This window comes from Prosopis cineraria, unplaced genomic scaffold (assembly GCF_029017545.1).
Source record: "Prosopis cineraria cultivar Desert tree isolate PC_DT_omini unplaced genomic scaffold, ASM2901754v1 PC12, whole genome shotgun sequence".
Classification (NCBI taxonomy): Eukaryota; Viridiplantae; Streptophyta; class Magnoliopsida; order Fabales; family Fabaceae; genus Prosopis; species Prosopis cineraria.
The window spans coordinates 30,866,909-30,886,198 of record NW_026555343.1 but is presented as its reverse complement, the minus strand read 5'-3'; the positions used below and the strand labels follow the sequence as shown (position 1 = coordinate 30,886,198).

Sequence of the window (19,290 nt, the reverse complement as noted above, 5' to 3'; positions counted from 1 at the left end):
ATCTAATTTAATATTAATTTTTTAAATTGACTATCTAAATATACTTTAGATGGTTAAAATTTAACATTAATTTTTTTTATAATTTTTTAAAAAAATTATTTTAACAAATATGATATTTAAAATATTTAAAAAAATTGAGTGTGTCTTCCAATTGTATACATCAAAGAATTTTTTTAATTTAATTTTTGGCTATCATCTTAGATAGGAATTTTTTAAAAAAAATTCTACCTAGCGGATGCTATGGGTACACATGAGTAGGACCCACTAACTTAAATTAATGTCTACCTGTGGTGCATGAATAGCAAGACATGGTTACGTTTTTTAACATTTAAGGGAGAAAATGATCTAAAATTGAGTTCAGAACACCAAATGTACCTAAATGATCATACTTCGAGAATAAAGGTGACCTTATTAATTTCTAACCAAGCATCCATTTGGATGCCACATGTACATTTTTGGTAAAAAAAAATTTGGTTGACAGATGTGTTAATAGTAAAGTAGAAACAAATGCATTTTTAAATGTTCAAGGGCTGTTTTGACATAAAAAAGAGTTCAGGACACTTACAAAGATCTTAAGTGAATAGTTTGAGCGTAAAATTAACCCTTAATCCTATATAATATTCATCCCTTATTTGGAAAATTTGCAATTATAGATGAACTCAGTACAATAAATCTGAAGACCAATACAAAATTTTCATTGAAAATTTACAAATATAGGTTTGAAAAGCTATGTATATCTAACTATACACTTGCTCTAATCTTGTGAGTTGTAGAAAGTATTCTCCTTAAATGTTGTGTCACTACAAAGAAAAAAGCAGTTCGTAGCAATTTTTAAGCTACTATTATAGAGCTTTTAACCTTTACCAACAATGTCCACAGCAATTTTTTAAAATTCCTATTATACTTAATATAGAGGGTGATATAACCACAAAAGTCAACTACTACAACATCTATGATAGTTTCTGAACTACTACAACCAAAATGCTACAACAATGACCCAAAATTGTAAAATGAATTTGAAATATTTTAGCACAAGAGCTTTAGCGATTTTAAAAACCGCTACTAAATTTAAAAAATTGAATTGTATGCCAACATTAGTAGTAATTGACAAATTGCTACAATGTCTAAAAATTTAAATTTTTAATAGTATCATTTATAGCTTACCTCAATTAGATGTTTGGAAGCATCAAGACCTTGGATTTTCAACTTAAACACCTCAAAATGTTGCTAGCCTTCACTACCTCTTGTTCCCCCACAAAAACCTAACCTTTCAGTCTATTTTTTGCTACTTAAACAACCGTTGCATGCATGTTTGATGCCAATCATGCACGTTGAAACAATGTCTAGTGGTATACATGCCCACATGTTTGATTAGTCAACTTTGCCTTATGTCTGATGCTAGACATACATTGCACTAATTGTGTCCGATGACGGACATTAGTTAATAGAGGCAATAGTGGTCCTCTTTGTCTTTGTTTGCAGCCAAGTGCTCCCCTCTTCTCCCTTGTCCACAACTAACATGCTTCGGTGGCCTTATTCTTTCCCCACCTAATGCTATCCCAATAGAAAATGCAATCAAACCCTTTTAATTCATAATTATTCATATATTAAAAGTTAGGATATTACATTAACAACATTAAAAGTTTCTATGTTATTGAAATTTTAAGGGGTGTTGTCTACTATCATTTATTCTTATAGTGTATATTATATGATCTTGGTCTTAGTTAACAGGGTGGCTTCATTAAGTGCATAGGCCAAAGGGATATTGCAATAAGCTTTTGAGTTAAGGGCCATTCAAGGGATATTGCACGTTTATCTTTAGTGTGCTTTATGTCCTCCATTTCAATCGAACCATTGTATGGAAGATGCTAGTTATTGCCCTCTTTAAAGTCGACTCCTACAACATATCACTGGAAGTTGATTGTTGTATCATTTTTTCCCTCAATTTGGTGCACACTTTGGTTTGATATTTTGTTTAAGTGGCGCTGGTTGTAATATTCAGTGCAATGGAGGAACCAACTTCAAATGCTTAGGGGCTAATTTTCTACAAATTAATTATTATTTATAGTTAATAGAATTTTTAAATACTTATTATAACCAGAATAAATATAAATCAAAAAATATTAGATGATGAATTATGTATAATTACATATAATGTTAAAAAACTTTAAAAACATAAAAAGTGGAATCTCATATGGTATATTGGTTTCAAGAAAAAATTATCAAAAATATATATAAAAAAATCTACGAAGGGATGAATGAGGCCCTCCCACCTACAATGTTTGTCTGTCACTTATTCAATATTCTTATATACTGCCATATGAAATTCCTTGTTGGTGTCTCTAGAGCCAGAAATAAGGATCGAGTCTGTCTTGTTTAACTAAGAGTTTGGGCTTTAAAAATTAAATTTATTTAAAGTAATCGGGCTTGAGGGCCTGCCCTTAATAAGCCCTGTGAAAAAGAGCTCGAGTTCGAGTGGCCCTTCAAGCCTTGATAAGCCTAATTAGCTTACATATATACACATATATAGAGCCAAAATAAGGGCCGAGCCTAGAGTTTCTGTTTAAATAAGAGTTTGGGCTTTAAAAATTAATTTTTTAAAGTAACTGGTCTTGAGAGCTTGATCCTAATAAGTTTTGTAAAAAAAGGTTCGAGCTCGGGTGGCCCTTCAAGCCCTGTTATATTATTATTAATTTTTTTTTGCGTAACACATGTTTGAAGCCAAGAAAGACTTGCTCGCCTGAAGTCTCGATCCTACACACATTATATTATTATTTATTTTAATTTATTCTAAAATTAATTTAATATAATTTAATAAATATCAGTGTATGATATAAAATTTGTAATATGTTTGTGTATTTATAAAAATGAACTATTTTTTTAACCAAGATTTGAATTTTCTTACTAGATTTCTAAATGTGTGTTGTTTAATTTTTAAAAGATTATGAGAATTTTTATTTTTTAAAAATTTTTAATTAATTTATAGTATTTAATTTTACTTTTTTTTAAAATTTTTTCAAAATATAGCTTACGATCCCGACCCTAAACCCTTCTAATAAGGGAGTGTTTGGATGGGGGGGAAGGGGAGGGGAGAGGAGGGGCTCCCCTCCCTTGATTAGGAGGAGGGGAGGGGAAATTTTAAAAATTTCCCCTCCCCTCGCCTCCAAAACCTCCCTCCAAATTGGGGGGGAGCTCCCCTCCCTTCCCTCCTCTCCCTTCACTTCCCCTTCTCTCCCCTTGAACCAAACAGATTAAGTTTAAAAATTTTAATAAAAAAATTTTTTAAGGTCGAGCCTTAAAAAAAGAGTGAAAAATGAGAAACCAACTTAAGAATCAAGCTCACTCGTTTTTTAGTTTTAAATGTCTCGTGTGTGATGGTGTTTTATACTATTTTTCTAGATATTATTATTTTTCACATAATGTATAATTGACTACTTTACATAAAAGTTAACCAATCACATAAAGTTTATAAGTTGATGCTTTCTTTAATTAATTCTTTCTTTTTAAAAAAAATAAATATCATCTAACTAGTACCGATATTTATCTTTCCTTATAGCAGAAATAATATTGTCCCATATAGTCAACTGATGGAATTAGTGGTACTCATCATGTGATGAAAAATTTAGATTGTTTAGATTAAAAATTTGAATCTAGACAATACAAATTCACAAGTTTTTATTTTATTTTTATTTAATATTCATTAAAGTAAAAATTATAAAGTTTTTAATAAATCTAGCTTATTAGCCATATGAATAATATAGATTTAATTTAGATAGTTTAATTTTTATTTTTAACAAAAAAATAATGACTATCCATTTAATAATAAAATTTTATAATTTTTATAAATTTATTGTCCAGATGTATGTGAAATAGTTTGAATTTAACATTTAATTTTTTATTTTAGTAATAATAATATTAAAAATAAAGATAATATTTAAGTTGACACTTTAAAAAAAGTAGAAAAAAGTTACAAGTTAATAATTTTAAAACTAAACTATCCAGAATAATTATGGATAGTTAATTTATAAAAATTGTAGAAACTTTTAATATTGAATTGGATCATAAGATTAAATTAATATTATCTAAATTGATATTAAAATAGATTTATTATTTTTTATAACTTTTACTTTAATAATTATAAAAGAAAAATAAAATAAAACTCTGGATGTTCTAGAGTGCTCATCACATGATTGGCACCCGAACTGGACCCGTCAACTAATTGATTAATCATTGCCCACATCTAAGCATTTTATAATGGGAGAGTGATAGAGAAGTTCTAAAAAGATTAATTAACTTAAATTAGATTTTAAGTGCCAAATTTTAGAAATTTATAACCCAATATCTCAATTTTGTAATTTCATTATGAGGAATTTATAACTTATATTTTAAATTTTAATAAGAAAAATAATTTTTATTATTCTTCAACCATGTTAAAATTTAAAAAATAAGTTGTAAATTTATCACAACGTAATTGCAAAATTAAGAGATAAACTTGCAAATTTTTAGAGTTTAACACTTGAGACCTAACTTAAATTAATTAATCCTTTTAGGACCTCTTTCTCATTCTTCCTTTTATAATTCTAATGAAGAATTAATAGCATAGAAGGGTACTGTAACTGTCAAGAAACATGATAAGCATAAATCCCACTTTTTATTTTTATAACGAAATCTATTTCAACTTCTATTTATTAATTTATTCCATTGACATCGATTAATAGTATATATTATATTAAACCAATGCACAGATGAAGAGTACATTCTATTTTCTAATATAGACATGTAAAAATAAAAAACATAAAATTATACTTTCATTGATTGTAGTAAGAAAATATATATTTATGAAGGGATGGTTTTTTGAAATATTAAATTAGAATAAAATATAAGACAACTTTTGATTTAGGAAAGAATTAAATCTATCCTCATTTTAAAATGAAAAATGATGTTCGGCTAGTTTTAGAAAAATTTAAAGGAAGTTCAAGTTTTTTAATTAAAAAAAAAACTGGCTAAAGAATATTATGTGAGTCATGCACCATACATGTATTACTTTCTCTGTTCAAAAATGTAAAACATTTTTAATCAAATCTCATCCTCCAATAAAGTAATTACCTATTTTTAAATTAATTCTATCTTTTTATATTTATCCCTATTAAATACTCTATAATAAATATAAAATTACTATTAATAGAGATACTTTTTTTAAAAAAAAAGGCAATAATTACACCTAAAAAGACTAAAAATGCCTTACATTTTTTAATATTCTACTCCTTAAAAAATGTCTTATATTTTTTAACGAAGGGAGTATCTTTTCATTCAGTTAGCATTATAATATTTTTCATGATCATGGAATGATCAACATACTTTTTACATTATTAAAAGCTATAAATGCGATTCATCTTTAAACTATATTATCAAGTTAAAATCACAAAATTATTTTTAAAAAATATATTTATTTCTTTTATTAGAGATATGGGGGGAAATTAAACTTATACAATAAAAATGCGCAACTACTCAACATAATAACAAACCAGCTAAGGTGGAGAACATTCTTCTTCCAAAACCAAAAGAATTTGGGTGATAAAGAACCATCCAAAGACAATGCCATCTGAGGACTAATTCTAAGTCATGAACATTAACCAACTTATTTGTAATGCAAGCCACAGCCATAAATCCATTAAAAATGAAAAATCAAATGTTGAGAATGGGATATGTAACTACATGCTTTCAAACCAGAATTTTAATCTAGTGCCTTAGACTAACTCAACCATCTCATCAACTCTATATTTTTATATTGAAAATCCATTATTACAGTAACAATGATTTGAAACAAACAAGAAAAATAGAAAACACAAAACGTAATTAGGAGAATGAGAATCAAGATTTTAGTGATAGTGAATATGATTTTGTTATATGAATAATACCGTTCAAAATACTCAAATTTGTCCCTAAAGATAATTGGATTTGGCCAATTCCAGAGCACTTCTACGTAGCAATTTAGTTGTTTAAAATAATTTGAATTATGATATATTTTTTGCTCTTACAATACTTTTGCCAACACTTCAATTAATCAAACTTTTTATCATTGTTATTAATTAATTAATTACATTAAGTTTGTCAGTTAATGCTTTTTTTTATTCCTTCAGTCATTCTTTTTTTTTTTTAATGAATGTCAACTAATAACTAGCTAGTACCAATGTTTATGTTTCTTTATAACAGAAATAATATCATCCTTTATAGTCTACTGATCAATTGGCCATTGGCTATGTGATTTTTTGATTCAAGGAGAGGGGAGAGATTTTAATAGAGGGAAGGAGAGAGATTTTAATGTTGCTTTATCTGGTTCAGGAGAGGAGGGAAAGAAAAATAATGATATATAAATAACTTTACCCTTATATTATTTAAATTATTTTTTCTAATAAAATATAGTTATGAATATTTTTAACATGTAATTATAAATATATATAGAGTAATTTTCATTGTTAAATATACTATTAAAATCTATCATTGCTAAACTTGATTAAAAAGATGAAGAGTGGCAATTAAGATAAGAAATATATTAGTCATTGTGTAACAAAATCATACCCCTCCCCTCCCCGCCCTCTTAACCAAGCAAACCTTATGAATCAGCTTTTTATATTTATTATTTTTACGTTTTTAACTTACAAGATTATGTTAACTCACTTATAAATCCAAACTAGATGTAAACTCACATGTTAACTCTCTGAATCTATCGCTTTTATGTTTTTAATTTATAAAATTATGTCAATTTATTCATAAAATCAAACTAAATGCAAATCTAGTTAAATTTGCTAAGCTTATTAATTTTTTACCAAGTTGAGCGAGTTAGATATATACTATGTGTAGAATTTGGTTTATATAAATAATAGAACCCCCATTCAAAGAAAAATAAAAAGCAAAAAAGAAAAACCTAATATTAAAAAAAATAAGATAAGAAATACCAAAAATAAGTTGCCTAATTTTAAATTTATGTGTTGAGTATGATAATCTAACAATGTAAATGAATTTAATTTTAATTATTTATATTTAAAATATATTTAAATCAAATCATAGTTATATTTTATATTTTATTTTTTTTAATTATATACTTTTACTAGCTATTTATTAATAACGGTAAACTCTTGTAAATTTACAATTAGAGTTTTTGATTCAATTTTACATTCACATTATAAGTTTAATTAAACTCATGAGTATGACAACTTTAACTATATCTCAGCATTTTATAGTTCTAAGGAAGAGTCAAATAGCATAGAATGTTCCAAGTAATATGAAACGCATGAATCCCACATTTTTATCTTTCATTTTAAAATAATAGAGTTTACTATAACTTTAATTTTTTTTTTATTAATTTGTGCCATTGATATAAATAAATATATATTATTGCTTGAACTAAAATGCTTCAAATGCAAACAAACCAGTGCTAAGGTTGGGATTTGGATCCTTCTTGTCAGAATGGACCCACAATTAAACATGGATTTTTTTTTTTTTGAGCAACACAATTAAACATGGATAATGCACCTAGTTTCGCCATGAATGTGGGTAAGATTAAGTGGAACACAGTGATGCGGCTCCAATTCACAATAGTAACCTCAGCGATAACCTCGATTGATGGATTTTATTTAAAAATAATAATAAAATTTTTAAACTCTTAAATTTATTTCAATTATCAATTTAATTTTTTAAGTTTAATTTTAATAAATTTGGTTTCATATTTTCTTAAATTATCATGTTTCTTTAAGTTTTAGAACACAAATTTACTCTCAAATTAATTTCATATATAAAGTATATTAATAATTTAAAAGTTAATGAGCAAAATAAACTCTATAATATTGTGCGAAAAGCATCTTGAATCCTAAATTCTTAAAATGTGTAAAATGAATTATATGCTTTCAAATTCATGGCAAAATAAATCCTGCCTGTTAATTTTTTTTAATGTCGTTACTGTTCATTTGTTAATTAGTGCTATAGACCCTAAACTATTACATAAGTAGCGTCCTGGACCTTGAACTTTGAAATTTCAAGCAAATTATCTCCAACATTTATGTATAGAATATTAACTATTATGTAAACTAAATTAATCTCAACGTAACTTGCCACAGTGAAAGTGTCGTTGGCTGTGGCAAATGATCCATTAATTTTTTGAAATGATATTTTTTGTCCCATTTTTTATAATATTTTTCAAATGATTGTTATCTCATATTTCTATATATTCTATAACTCTAATTTATTTTGATTTTAAATGATATTTATTTATTTAATAGTGAAAACTTAAGATCTTATTTGAAAAGAAGTTTAAGTATTAAAATTTTTTACAAATGATGGGTGTGAAGACTTAAAACCCAAATTAACTAGTTAATTAAAATTCTCTAATATTTAAACTTATTTTTCAATGGGATCCCAAGTTTTAACCAAATAAATAAGCATTATTCAAAATAAGAATAAATTAGAGTTATAGAGTATGCAAAGTTATAAGATACTAATTGTTTGAAAAACATTACAAAAAAATGGGCAAAAAAAATGTTATTTCACAAAATCATGGATCGTTCGTCATGACCAAGGATGTGTTCATCTCGGTGGGCCACATTTATGCTAATTTGGTCTACATAATAGTCAATATTTTATATATAAATATTGGGGATAATTTGCTTGAAATTTCAAAGTTTATGGTGTAGGATGTTACTTGTGTAATAGTTTAGGGTCTATGACATTAAGAGTGTTCATAGGTTCAGTTTGGTTTGGTTTTGGCAAAAAACCAAACCGAACCGAACCATTCAATTTACTTATAATTGAGACCTGATCGGTTTTTATGAAGCTCAGTTTTGTTCGGTTTAATTTTCAGTTTAGTTCAGTTTGGTTAAGGTCTGGATCAGGCTTCAATGCACTTATTTAATTTTTTTTTTCTTTTTTTCATCTTCATAATGGTGCTATATATTAAAATTAAATTTAATTCTTTTTGGCTCTTTTTTCTCATAAATAGAGGTATAAAAATATAATAAAATTTCAATATGATAATGATAATTAATTATAAAAATTGTTATAAGTTTTTAAGATTAAAATTATTTAATATTATGCATTTCCATTCAAGTCCTTTGAAAATGTTTATCTATGTAGCTATATTTTAATAAATAATGAAAACCTTATAATATAAAATTTAAAACAAAATGCTTCTTATAGATAAATTGAATACTAAGGCTTTCAAGTTGTAAATAATTAAATGATGGTCATAGCATCATTGTTATAATTATTTAATATTATACATTTCCATTCAAGTCCTTTAAAAATGTTTATCTATTACTATAAAAAATTCAAAACAAAATGCTTCTTGTAGATAAATGGTTATATATTTAATAAATAAATAAGTAATATTTTTTAATCAAGTTTGGCTCAGTTTGGTTCAGTTTTTTATTCTCAAAACCGAACTTGAACCAAATCAATCAATTCTCATATCATAAAAACAGAAGCAGGTTTGATTATTGTTCAGTTTTGATCGGTTTCTTTCAGTTTGGGTTGGTTTAGATCGGTCCTTTCGGTTTGGATCGATTTTAAACACCCTTATATGATATTAATTAACAAAATAAACAATAATAACATTAGAAAAATTAATGATAAAGGTTCATTTTGCTGTCAATTTAAAAATTTAAAATTTATTTTGTATATTTCAAGAGTTTAGAATCCAAGACTCTTTTTGTACAATACTTTAAGGTTCATTTTGCTTATTAACCCATGAGTTAACATATATGTGTAACTAACTAAGAACAAATTATCCTTCAAATCAATTAACTTTTTTATTAATCTAGCCCTTACGGTATGCTTTGTTATTTTGTTTTTATTAAATCCTAAGTCTATATTTTTTTTTACATAATTATAATTATATTTTTTATTAATTTACATAGCTAGCATCAATATTATGTTATTGATGTTAGCATACTTTAACTATGTTATCTTTTGTTTAAATAATAAAAATTAAATTAATAATTAAAATAAATTTAAACGATGGAATTAATAAACATTAAACTTTAGCAGCAAAGTTAACGAGACAAACTCGCAGATTAGAAGTTTGGCTTTCTTTTTTTTTTTTTTTCATTTTGTTTTGTTTTTTTTTTTTTTGTTTTTGTTTTTGGCTGCCAAAAAGTTCTCATGCATTTTGATCGATCAGCCCAATATACCACATTTCACGTAAGGAATTTGCTTCTTGCCTTCCTGGTTCGGCTAATTTGGAATCAAACTCTAGCAAGCAACAATTTATTTGTCTTCATACATATCGATTTTATATACCACCCTGAACTAAATCTGCCGTGCGTTTTTCCCCCCTGTCGGTAGCCACATACCAATGGAATTATGCGGATTTCTCGGTGTTTGATCAACTGTGAAAGCACTGGAGATTGATAGAAAGCGCGAACAGAAGCTGTGTCCATGGCGGATCAGGAGGAGGTGCCGGAGGGGACGGTGGAGAACATACTGAGCCAAGAGAGTCTCAAGTGGGTTTTCGTCGGAGGAAAAGGAGGAGTTGGCAAGACAACTTGTAGCTCCATTCTTTCGATCCTTCTCGCCGGCGTTCGTGGCTCCGTTCTGATCATCTCCACCGACCCTGCTCACAATCTCAGTGATGCTTTTCAACAACGGTTCACGAAGACACCCACTTTGGTTAATGGGTTCACCAATCTTTATGCGTTGGTAAACCTCCAGTTCTTGATTATTTGTTTTCGCGCTGTATCCTAGCGATTTACCCTTTGAATAATAGGATTGCCTTTTATCAATAATTTTCCCTTTCTGATAAATCTGAGCATGCCCAAGCAATCGATTTCATAATTTATAGACATAAATGAAGAATGGGATGTTCTCTCTCTCTACCTCTCGCAAATAAGGGGATTTCTCTCTCACTCAACCTTTCTTTCATGCATCAGTGGCATGTATATCCTGAGTTCATGCCAAATGTTTGTGTCGAGAAATAATTTTGGCAGAAGCTTTTTTGGTTTATACTTTCCCTCTACCTCTTGTCATAGTATGTTATCAAGGTCCTTATCATATTTACTGTAATTATGTTGCAAAGTATTTTTCTCATTCTTTATTATGATCCATACTTTATAGGAGGTGGATCCTACTGTTGAACAAGAGGAAACGAGTTCTGAGGGAATGGATACTTTGTTTTCAGAGCTAGCAGGTGCTATACCTGGAATTGACGAGGCAATGAGTTTTGCTGAGATGTTGAAGTAAGAAATATGTGTTGTTGTATTGATTTTGTCTTGACTTGAACTTCGATCAATAATGTCCACCTGAATTTGAAAGTTTTCTGTGCCATATTGTGTTTTGTAACAGTATAGGCCTGTCAGTTTCAAGGTGTATGAGAATGAGAGTCCCTTAAATGTCCGAGCTAAAACAGAGAGTTTTGACGCCTTCTATTTGTAGAACATTCATTGGTTAAGTAAATGATTAATAATGGTTTGATATAATTACCCAGAGGGTTAGGTCTGTAGAGTTATGATATCTTTGTTGAAACAATTTTGCATAGAATTCAAATTTAGAGTTGAATGTCTAGGTGCTTTGGATTACCATGTTTGGTGTGTCTTTTTGTATTGGAAATTACTGAATTCCTCTGTATGGTCCTTGCAAAACTCCTTGCGGTATATGCCCATTTAGGCATCCATGGTTGCTGACTTGGCAAATGATAAATACTTTGGCCATAATTATTGTTCTTTTGCTGCTCATTGCTTTATTTCTCGGATACTCATATCATCTCAATGATCTTTGGATATTGCTTCTGTGGTCAGAATGCTTTGAACCAAAAAAATCAATATGCATATCAGCTATTCAATGTAAAATTATACTGAACAAACTGCAATTGAATATGTTTGGTATGGCAAGAGAAGGAATGATAATATAATGAATTGAGTGTGGTTGAGGCTTTCCTCTGGATAACATCAGTGTGCTCAGCATGCTTTGAACCCACAAAAAAAGAAGAAGAAGAAGAAGAAGAAGAAGAAGGAAAGAAGGGAAGAAAGAAAGAAAGAAAAAAGTCAATATGCATGTCAACCATTCAATGTGTAATTATACTGAACAAACTGCAATTGAATACGTTTGGTATGACAAGACAAGGAATGATAATATAATGAATTGAGTGCGGTTGAGGCTTGGCTCTGGATAATATCAGTATGAATATATCATCCATTTACCCCCAAATGGTGTCAAATACTGCTTTAGAGAGTCATATATCACAATTAGCTTTTCACCTTGGATGTAAAATTGTGTTGTATGAAAATTGTACTTTAAATGCCATACCAAACATGGGGTATAGGCTCGTATCTCAGGAATTAACCAAAAGTCCATGTGTCATACACCCTTAAGTAGTCATATTGAGCTTCTGATTCATACTTATTTACATGGTGCACTTCTCATTGCATATTTTGGAGCCATTCATACTTAATGATGGATCTAGCAGGGTCCAATGCAAGCTTAACTTCATATTTAGAAAGCATAAAGCTCAGTAATGAGAAAAATCTGCATAATTCTGAACATAGCTTCTCATTCAGGTCTTCAATGAAAGAAATCTGCATATTTGTCAATATAGTATGCGAGGTCTTTAATGTTTCTGGATTCTGTTTCCAACGTAACTTGTAATTTTATCCACTTCCTTTATCCATCATTGTGATTTGATTGATTATTTTCTTTTACAGATTGGTGCAAACAATGGATTATTCTGTTATAGTATTTGATACTGCACCCACAGGCCATACACTCAGACTTTTGCAGTTCCCAGCAGTTTTGGAAAAGGGTATTGCAAAAGTTTTGTCCTTGAAAAATAAATTTGGTGGTTTGATTAATCAGGTATGAACTTTAGATTAATAGTTGTCTTCTCTTGTATTATAATCTGTTGAAAAGTGAACCTCAAAACGAAAATCATTGTTTTAACTAACTAACTGTATCTTTGAGATGTAAATATGCTGAATAGTTAGCTAGTGTGTATGAACAAGTTCAGCATGTATTTATTTCCGTATTAGGTAGGTTACAATAATGTAATCAGTAGCATATTATTGTGTACTCCCTCTGGTCCTATATATGAGTCACTCTTAAAAAAAAAAAAAAATTCATGGTCTTTATTATAAGTCACTTTGCAATTCAAGTTGGATCATTAGTTGCTTTTTTCTAATTTTACCCTTTCATAATTTTTGATTAGTAGAAATTAAAAGGTTATATGAGAGATAAATTGTTTTTTAAAAGATGATTCATTTAATAAGGGTAAATTAGGAAATTTCTTTCTTTTTTAGACAACACCAATAATTTAACTATCTTCTCTTGGTTTTTGTGAGATAATTAGAAATAACTTATAAATAAGACCAGGAGAGTAATTATGAACAGTCAATGCCATACCTTGTAATCTCATCCTATAAATGGTCTCATGTTTGTCAAAATTTACTATATGTTTCATTCAAGGTTTTTCTCTTCATTCTTCATATTTCTTAACCTTGATAGAAGAAGGATTATGGTGTGCTCTGTTCTGTGTTTCATGCCCAGTCTCTGCATACTATTCACATTATCTTTGCTATAATACATCAGCAATGATGTATTCTGAGTAACTTTATGAATTGATTGTCCTTCTTGAGACTTCAAAGCTCTGGGCTGATGATGTTCACATGGCAACTTGGCATATTTATTACATACTAGGCTCAGATGGAAGATTCTTTCTGGTTGTTGTTGCAGATGACCCGCATGTTTGGTGTGGAGGATGATTTTGGTGATGATGCACTTCTTGTGAGGCTTGAAGGCATGAAGGAGGTGATTGAACAAGTCAATAAGCAATTCAAGGATCCAGTAAGACTTCATTTTTGTCTTATTTTCTTTTGAAATGGTACTTGCTTGTTTATTGTTACTATATTTTCTTGTATATTCCAATTACTAGACTATGGTATTGATGAGTACAAATAATGATACAATTATAGAGGATTAGAGATTCTCCTCATTCAATAGAAAATAACCAAGAATCTTGAACTCAAAAGAGCTTTTAATCCCTTTTATATCCATAATGAATCCAGCCCCAGAAAATATATATATATGTATGTATGTATGTATTCCCTCCGATCTAAAAATATAAGCATTTTCTTCTAGCTAATTTTGGTACAACCTATAAGTAACTTAGTATTTGTAAAAGACAATTCCCATTTTACGTATTTATTAACTTAGATTCTTATATCTATGAATTTATAACCATCTTCTCACTCATTATAAATTGGAGCTGAGAGTAAAAGGGGAAAAAAATATGTACTTTCATGAAAATAAAATTTTATTGGTATGCAAATTATTGTTAAAAGCTGCTTATATTTTGGATTGGAAGGAAGTATATCTATTCACTAAAACACACAAAAAAGGCCATAATAATTATCCTTTCCAAAAGAAGATGTGCAGGAAGGAAGATACTTCTGATTAAAAGCTCTTATTTTCTGTTCTGACCCAAAATACATCATAATCCTGTGAAACCAGCAGATGTATCCCTTGTGCTCCATTCCCTGCTCAAACCAGTAGACCTAATGGCTAAGAACACCTGTAAATCAGATGGACAGTTCCAGATCTCAATAAAAATACCACACACCTTATTGCTGCAACCCCATCTTGCCACTTAACGGTGATGAAGATGATGATTATATGTCCCTGAACAAAAACAAATGACTTGAACATCCGTTAAAATAGTTGATAGGACCTCCAAGTCTTTAGCATATAATTTGCATTTACTCCACTAAATGTAGCATTCTAAACAAAAGTCTTTACCTTAGAAGAACCCTTGCTTTCCAGAAGAAATTGGTCAAAGAATGTTAACGTACATTTGTATATTAATGAATGAAATTGACCTTGTAATCCTTCAAGAATTTGGGGGTCAGTTTTTGGAGGAGCAAGAATTGGCTAATTCACTGCAAGTAGCTTGTCTTATGTTTGATGCATCGCTGATGTTAAACCTGAATGTCATGAATATGTTACTTGCTTGACATACAAATTATTTGTATCACTCAATGCAAAACCTTAAGTTTCAACTGTCGATGGTTTGATATTATTGTCTTTTTCCATTATGTCCATTTAGCCTCCTGAGAAGATCAGAGGGCTTTAAAGGGATTAAGATGAGAAAAAAGCACTGCTCAACCGAAGTTTAGATTCAATCATTTGCTAAAATGAAATGGTTTCCTTTTTTATTCTTTCACTTGCTGAGATAACTTCATATAAAAATTAACTTTTGTATACTCAACAAGGAAAGAAAAAAAAGTATTTTGAAGAAAACTTTGACTCAATTGATAGGGGTCTTTTGAAACAATCTGAACCCTTCATTTATATAAAAGGCATATTTGCCTTTGGTTAGTACTTCACCCGTTGAGCTATTCTTGATTGTTTTCGTCATGTCTAGTTTTTGCTTTATTTTGTGTATATTCCTTGCACTTAGTGCTGCCAAACTTTTAAAATGTTTATGCACTACTCATCAATTTTTTTGTCTTTGCATTCAAATTGTTTGATCTGGTCAAGTTATTTTTGCTGACTCTCTGCTTTAGTTTTTGACCTTTAGCATTGTTTTCTGTTCTGTTGCACTTATTAAATAAAGTCAAGCTGGAAGTCTGTTATTTCAATTGTTTTTATTATTTCAATTTCTACATGTAACAGTCCCAGAAGATTTCCTTTGTTTATTTCCTATTCCTTTACAATCATTCCTTCTCTGGTCAACATGAACTAGAACATGCCTTAAACTCAATTCCCTGGTAACTAAATTGCATATCTCCTGCAATTTATTAAATATCATTCTATTTTTTTTTTTCCCTATTCACAGGACATGACAACTTTTGTCTGTGTTTGCATTCCGGAGTTCCTCTCTCTGTATGAAACAGAGAGATTGGTTCAGGAACTCACAAAGTTTGAGATTGACACACACAATATCATAATTAATCAAGTAATCTTTGACGATGAAGGTAGCCTCCCAACACATTATGTGTTAATGATGTCTTTTATATTTACTATCCATTTTCTCAGCTTATTCATATTGCTTGTTCGTGTGATTATCCTTGTAGACATTGAATCCAAGTTACTTAAAGCGAGAATGAAGATGCAACAGAAGTACCTAGACCAGTTTTATATGTTGTATGATGACTTTAACATTACAAAGCTACCACTGCTCCCAGAAGAGGTAAGTCGCTCTATGTTAATTTACAAAGAAGATATATACTCCTTCCAGTCCTAAATGTAGGAGCTAGATAATTAATTTACATACTCTCTCTAGTCCCTAACTCCCTATTACAAGTCACCTTCTAGAAATATTAGTTGATCCTTAATATAAAGGCACTTCATGGGATATTAATTACGTTTTTCAATATTACCCCTATTTAAACTCATTAATTATGAAAGAAAATGTAATGCAAATTAGAAAATTTTTCATTTAAATAAGAGTAAAATTAAAAGTTTTTCTACTTTTAGACAAAGTTAATAACTTAACCTCCTCACCTTGGTTCCGGCAAGGGAGCTAGAAATGCTTTACAATGTCTAGAAATTTACAATAGGGTCGGAGGAAGTATGTTAAGAAAATTAGTCTTTGTTCGCACCTGTGATTCTTAAAGTTACCACTTATGTTCTATATAACTTGATCTTCCGAGTGTTACAAATGTGTCTCGGACTAAAAATAAGTTGTCTGTATGTCACAAAACTTTATGAGGTTATCGCTTATAATCTACAAAACTGCTTTTGATCTTTCCTATAACACTAAGATGTTTTAAATTTGTTATTAGATTTGAATAGAAACACTCTTTTAACATATAGAAAGATTGAATCTTCAAAGAACATGGGTGACAACTTTAGAAAAAACCAAGGATTTTTAATTTTTAAGGATCTTAACCATCATTTTCCTTATTTTTCCTCCTAAATTGTTGGTTTTGATGACATCCAGATCCAATGCATTTGTGCTAATATGATCTCATCTAAATATCAGTTATTATATTTCTACCAAAAAATAAAGAAATAAATATCAGTTATTATTCCAGACTTTTGATTTAGCCAGTTTGAATTTGATAGGTCACTGGGGTAGCAGCTTTGAAATCATTTTCTAGCCATTTTTTATCACCCTATCAATCCTTGGCCAGTAAAGATGAAGTAGAACGATTACAGAATAGAATATCAGCACTAAAGCAGCAGCTAAGTGAAGCTGAATCTGCACTTTCGAGACTCAAAAAGTGAAACTTATTGAAGTTTCTCATGACCATCATCAGTTCTGCAATTGATAAGCCTCTTTGGTTCACATTCTTTTCGAGTTTACAATCAGGCAAGGCATGCCATGATAAAGCTAATTATATTCTTTTTTTTTTTAACTTATGCATAATTATAGATTGAGGCTAGCCTCAGTTTTTTTCAATTATTTATTCCTGGTATTTTCCAGCTAATTATGTATTTGTTATACGCATGGTATATACTCTGTTCTTCTCTGTCATTATAGATTACGATAAAAAATTCCACTCATGCATCTTCTTCACTGAACATTGTAAACTGAACAATATTCTCCAATGATCCTGACTTCCTGCTAGGCGTATTCAAGTAATGAAACCTAGTTATTAATTATCAGCTAGCTAAACTCTAGTGCCTATTTAGTTTTTCCTTTACTAAAAATCAATTTGTCAAGAGTCCGTTTAACAATGAACAAGCCTTGATGGGCATTTGCATCGAGTAACCACTAGTAAACTTAGTTATGTAGTTTGGCCTTGCACATACTGTAGATCGTATATTTAGAGAAACGAATGAATGTATAAATTGACAAGTGAGTAATGCTCATGAGAGTTATTTTATAGTTTTTTTTATTATCTCCGCTGCAATTCAAAGAGTTTTGATTTTTTTTTTTTTGGTCCGTAATAGTCTTCAATTCAAGGGGGAAAGAGAGAAAAAGAAAAAAGTCTGATCTTGCACCAGCATGATATTCAAAACCTTATTAGCAACTTGCATAAAAAAGGTATTATTAAACTTAGGGATCAAGAAATTTTTAATCCCCTAAGTTTGTTTGATTTATCAATTTGGTCTCTAAATTTAACTACTATCAATTTACTTTCTTATGTTTTCTTAAGATATCATATTAGTTCTTTATGTTTTGAAATACAAATTAACTTTTAAATTAATTCGTTATTTAAAGTATATTGATGACTTGGCATTTATATGTGATTAAATGAGAATAAATTAGCTTTCAAATTGATTTGATTTTTATTAATCTAGACTTTTAGGTTGCATTTAGTTATTTTATTTTTTAAAACTTCTCAATCTATTTCCTTTCTTATTTTTTTTGCCTAAATAAGTACGCATCTTTTCATTATTCTACATGGATGTCAACTCAATATTCCCTTATTTATGTCAACATGTTTTAATGAAAGGCTAAATGTACAAAATCCTTTTGAATTTTAAAGCAATTGCATATGATTTTCATCACCTTTAAAAGTTAAAATTAACTCTCTAACTTTTAATTTTATTTTTCAAAATCTTCTACTGTTAATTATATTATTTTTTTATAAGGGTTAAAATGCTATTTAACTGAAAAAATGTTATTAAGCAAGATATTATATTGTAGAACTATGATTAATTAATTTTTCATATTTTTTGGATAGTTGAAGAATTAATAATGGCCAAAATAAATGTTTTTTCATCATATAAAATTTTAAATATTTACTTTTGTATTAGTTTTATCTATTTTTTTTGTTATCAATGGTGCATAATTTTTGTGTATTAAAAGATAAATTAGTCTAACTTAGTAATATTTAAAATTTTAAATATTTTAGCCATGTACATTACATTAATTTAATATTAAAATAAAAATAAAAAATTATCTTTTAAAACAATAAAACCATGCACCATTGATAACAAAAAGATATGGATAAAACTAATATAAAAAAATATTTAAAATTTTATATAGTGATAATAACATTTTTATCAATGCCTCAACTATTCAAAAAATTTAAGAAATGTATTATAAATAGTTATACAATATAATATTTGTGTTTAATAACATTTTTAGTTGATTGATATTTCAACCCTCATGAAAATAACATAATTAATAGTAGGGGTTTTGAAAAGTAAAATTAAAGATTAGGGGATTAATTTTAAACTTTTAAAGGTGATGGAAGTTATATGCAACTGTCTCAAAATTCAGAAAGGTTTTATGTATTTTAGCCTTAACGAAATTACCTCATCTTCAAACATAAAAATCAAATTTATAATTAAGACAAACGTAAATGACTAAATTGATAAAAATTTAATTTAAGAAATCCAATCAATAATTGAGGTTAA

The 19,290-nt window shown here is 28.8% G+C and overlaps 1 protein-coding gene across 1 annotated transcript; it reads left to right on the top strand.

The window, feature by feature from the left end:
- Positions 1-10,217: 10,217 nt before the first annotated feature.
- Positions 10,218-17,497, top strand: LOC129288799 (ATPase GET3A-like). The gene is made up of 7 exons (XM_054925543.1): positions 10,218-10,689; positions 11,104-11,225; positions 12,687-12,837; positions 13,711-13,821; positions 15,812-15,950; positions 16,050-16,165; positions 17,044-17,497. Exons 1-7 carry the CDS (start codon positions 10,429-10,431, stop codon positions 17,203-17,205), a joined length of 1,062 nt encoding a protein of 353 aa, XP_054781518.1. The 5' UTR covers positions 10,218-10,428; the 3' UTR covers positions 17,206-17,497.
- Positions 17,498-19,290: the final 1,793 nt, after the last annotated feature.

Bases quoted from the DNA above. Each gene is read 5' to 3' on its own strand.
- LOC129288799 (XM_054925543.1), top strand. From the start codon at position 10,429: ATGGCGGATCAGGAGGAGGTGCCGGAGGGGACGGTGGAGAACATACTG. The intron at 12,838-13,710 runs GTATGAACTTTA...TTGTTGTTGCAG, and splicing joins TTGGTGGTTTGATTAATCAG to ATGACCCGCATGTTTGGTGT. The intron at 16,166-17,043 runs GTAAGTCGCTCT...TGAATTTGATAG, and splicing joins TACCACTGCTCCCAGAAGAG to GTCACTGGGGTAGCAGCTTT.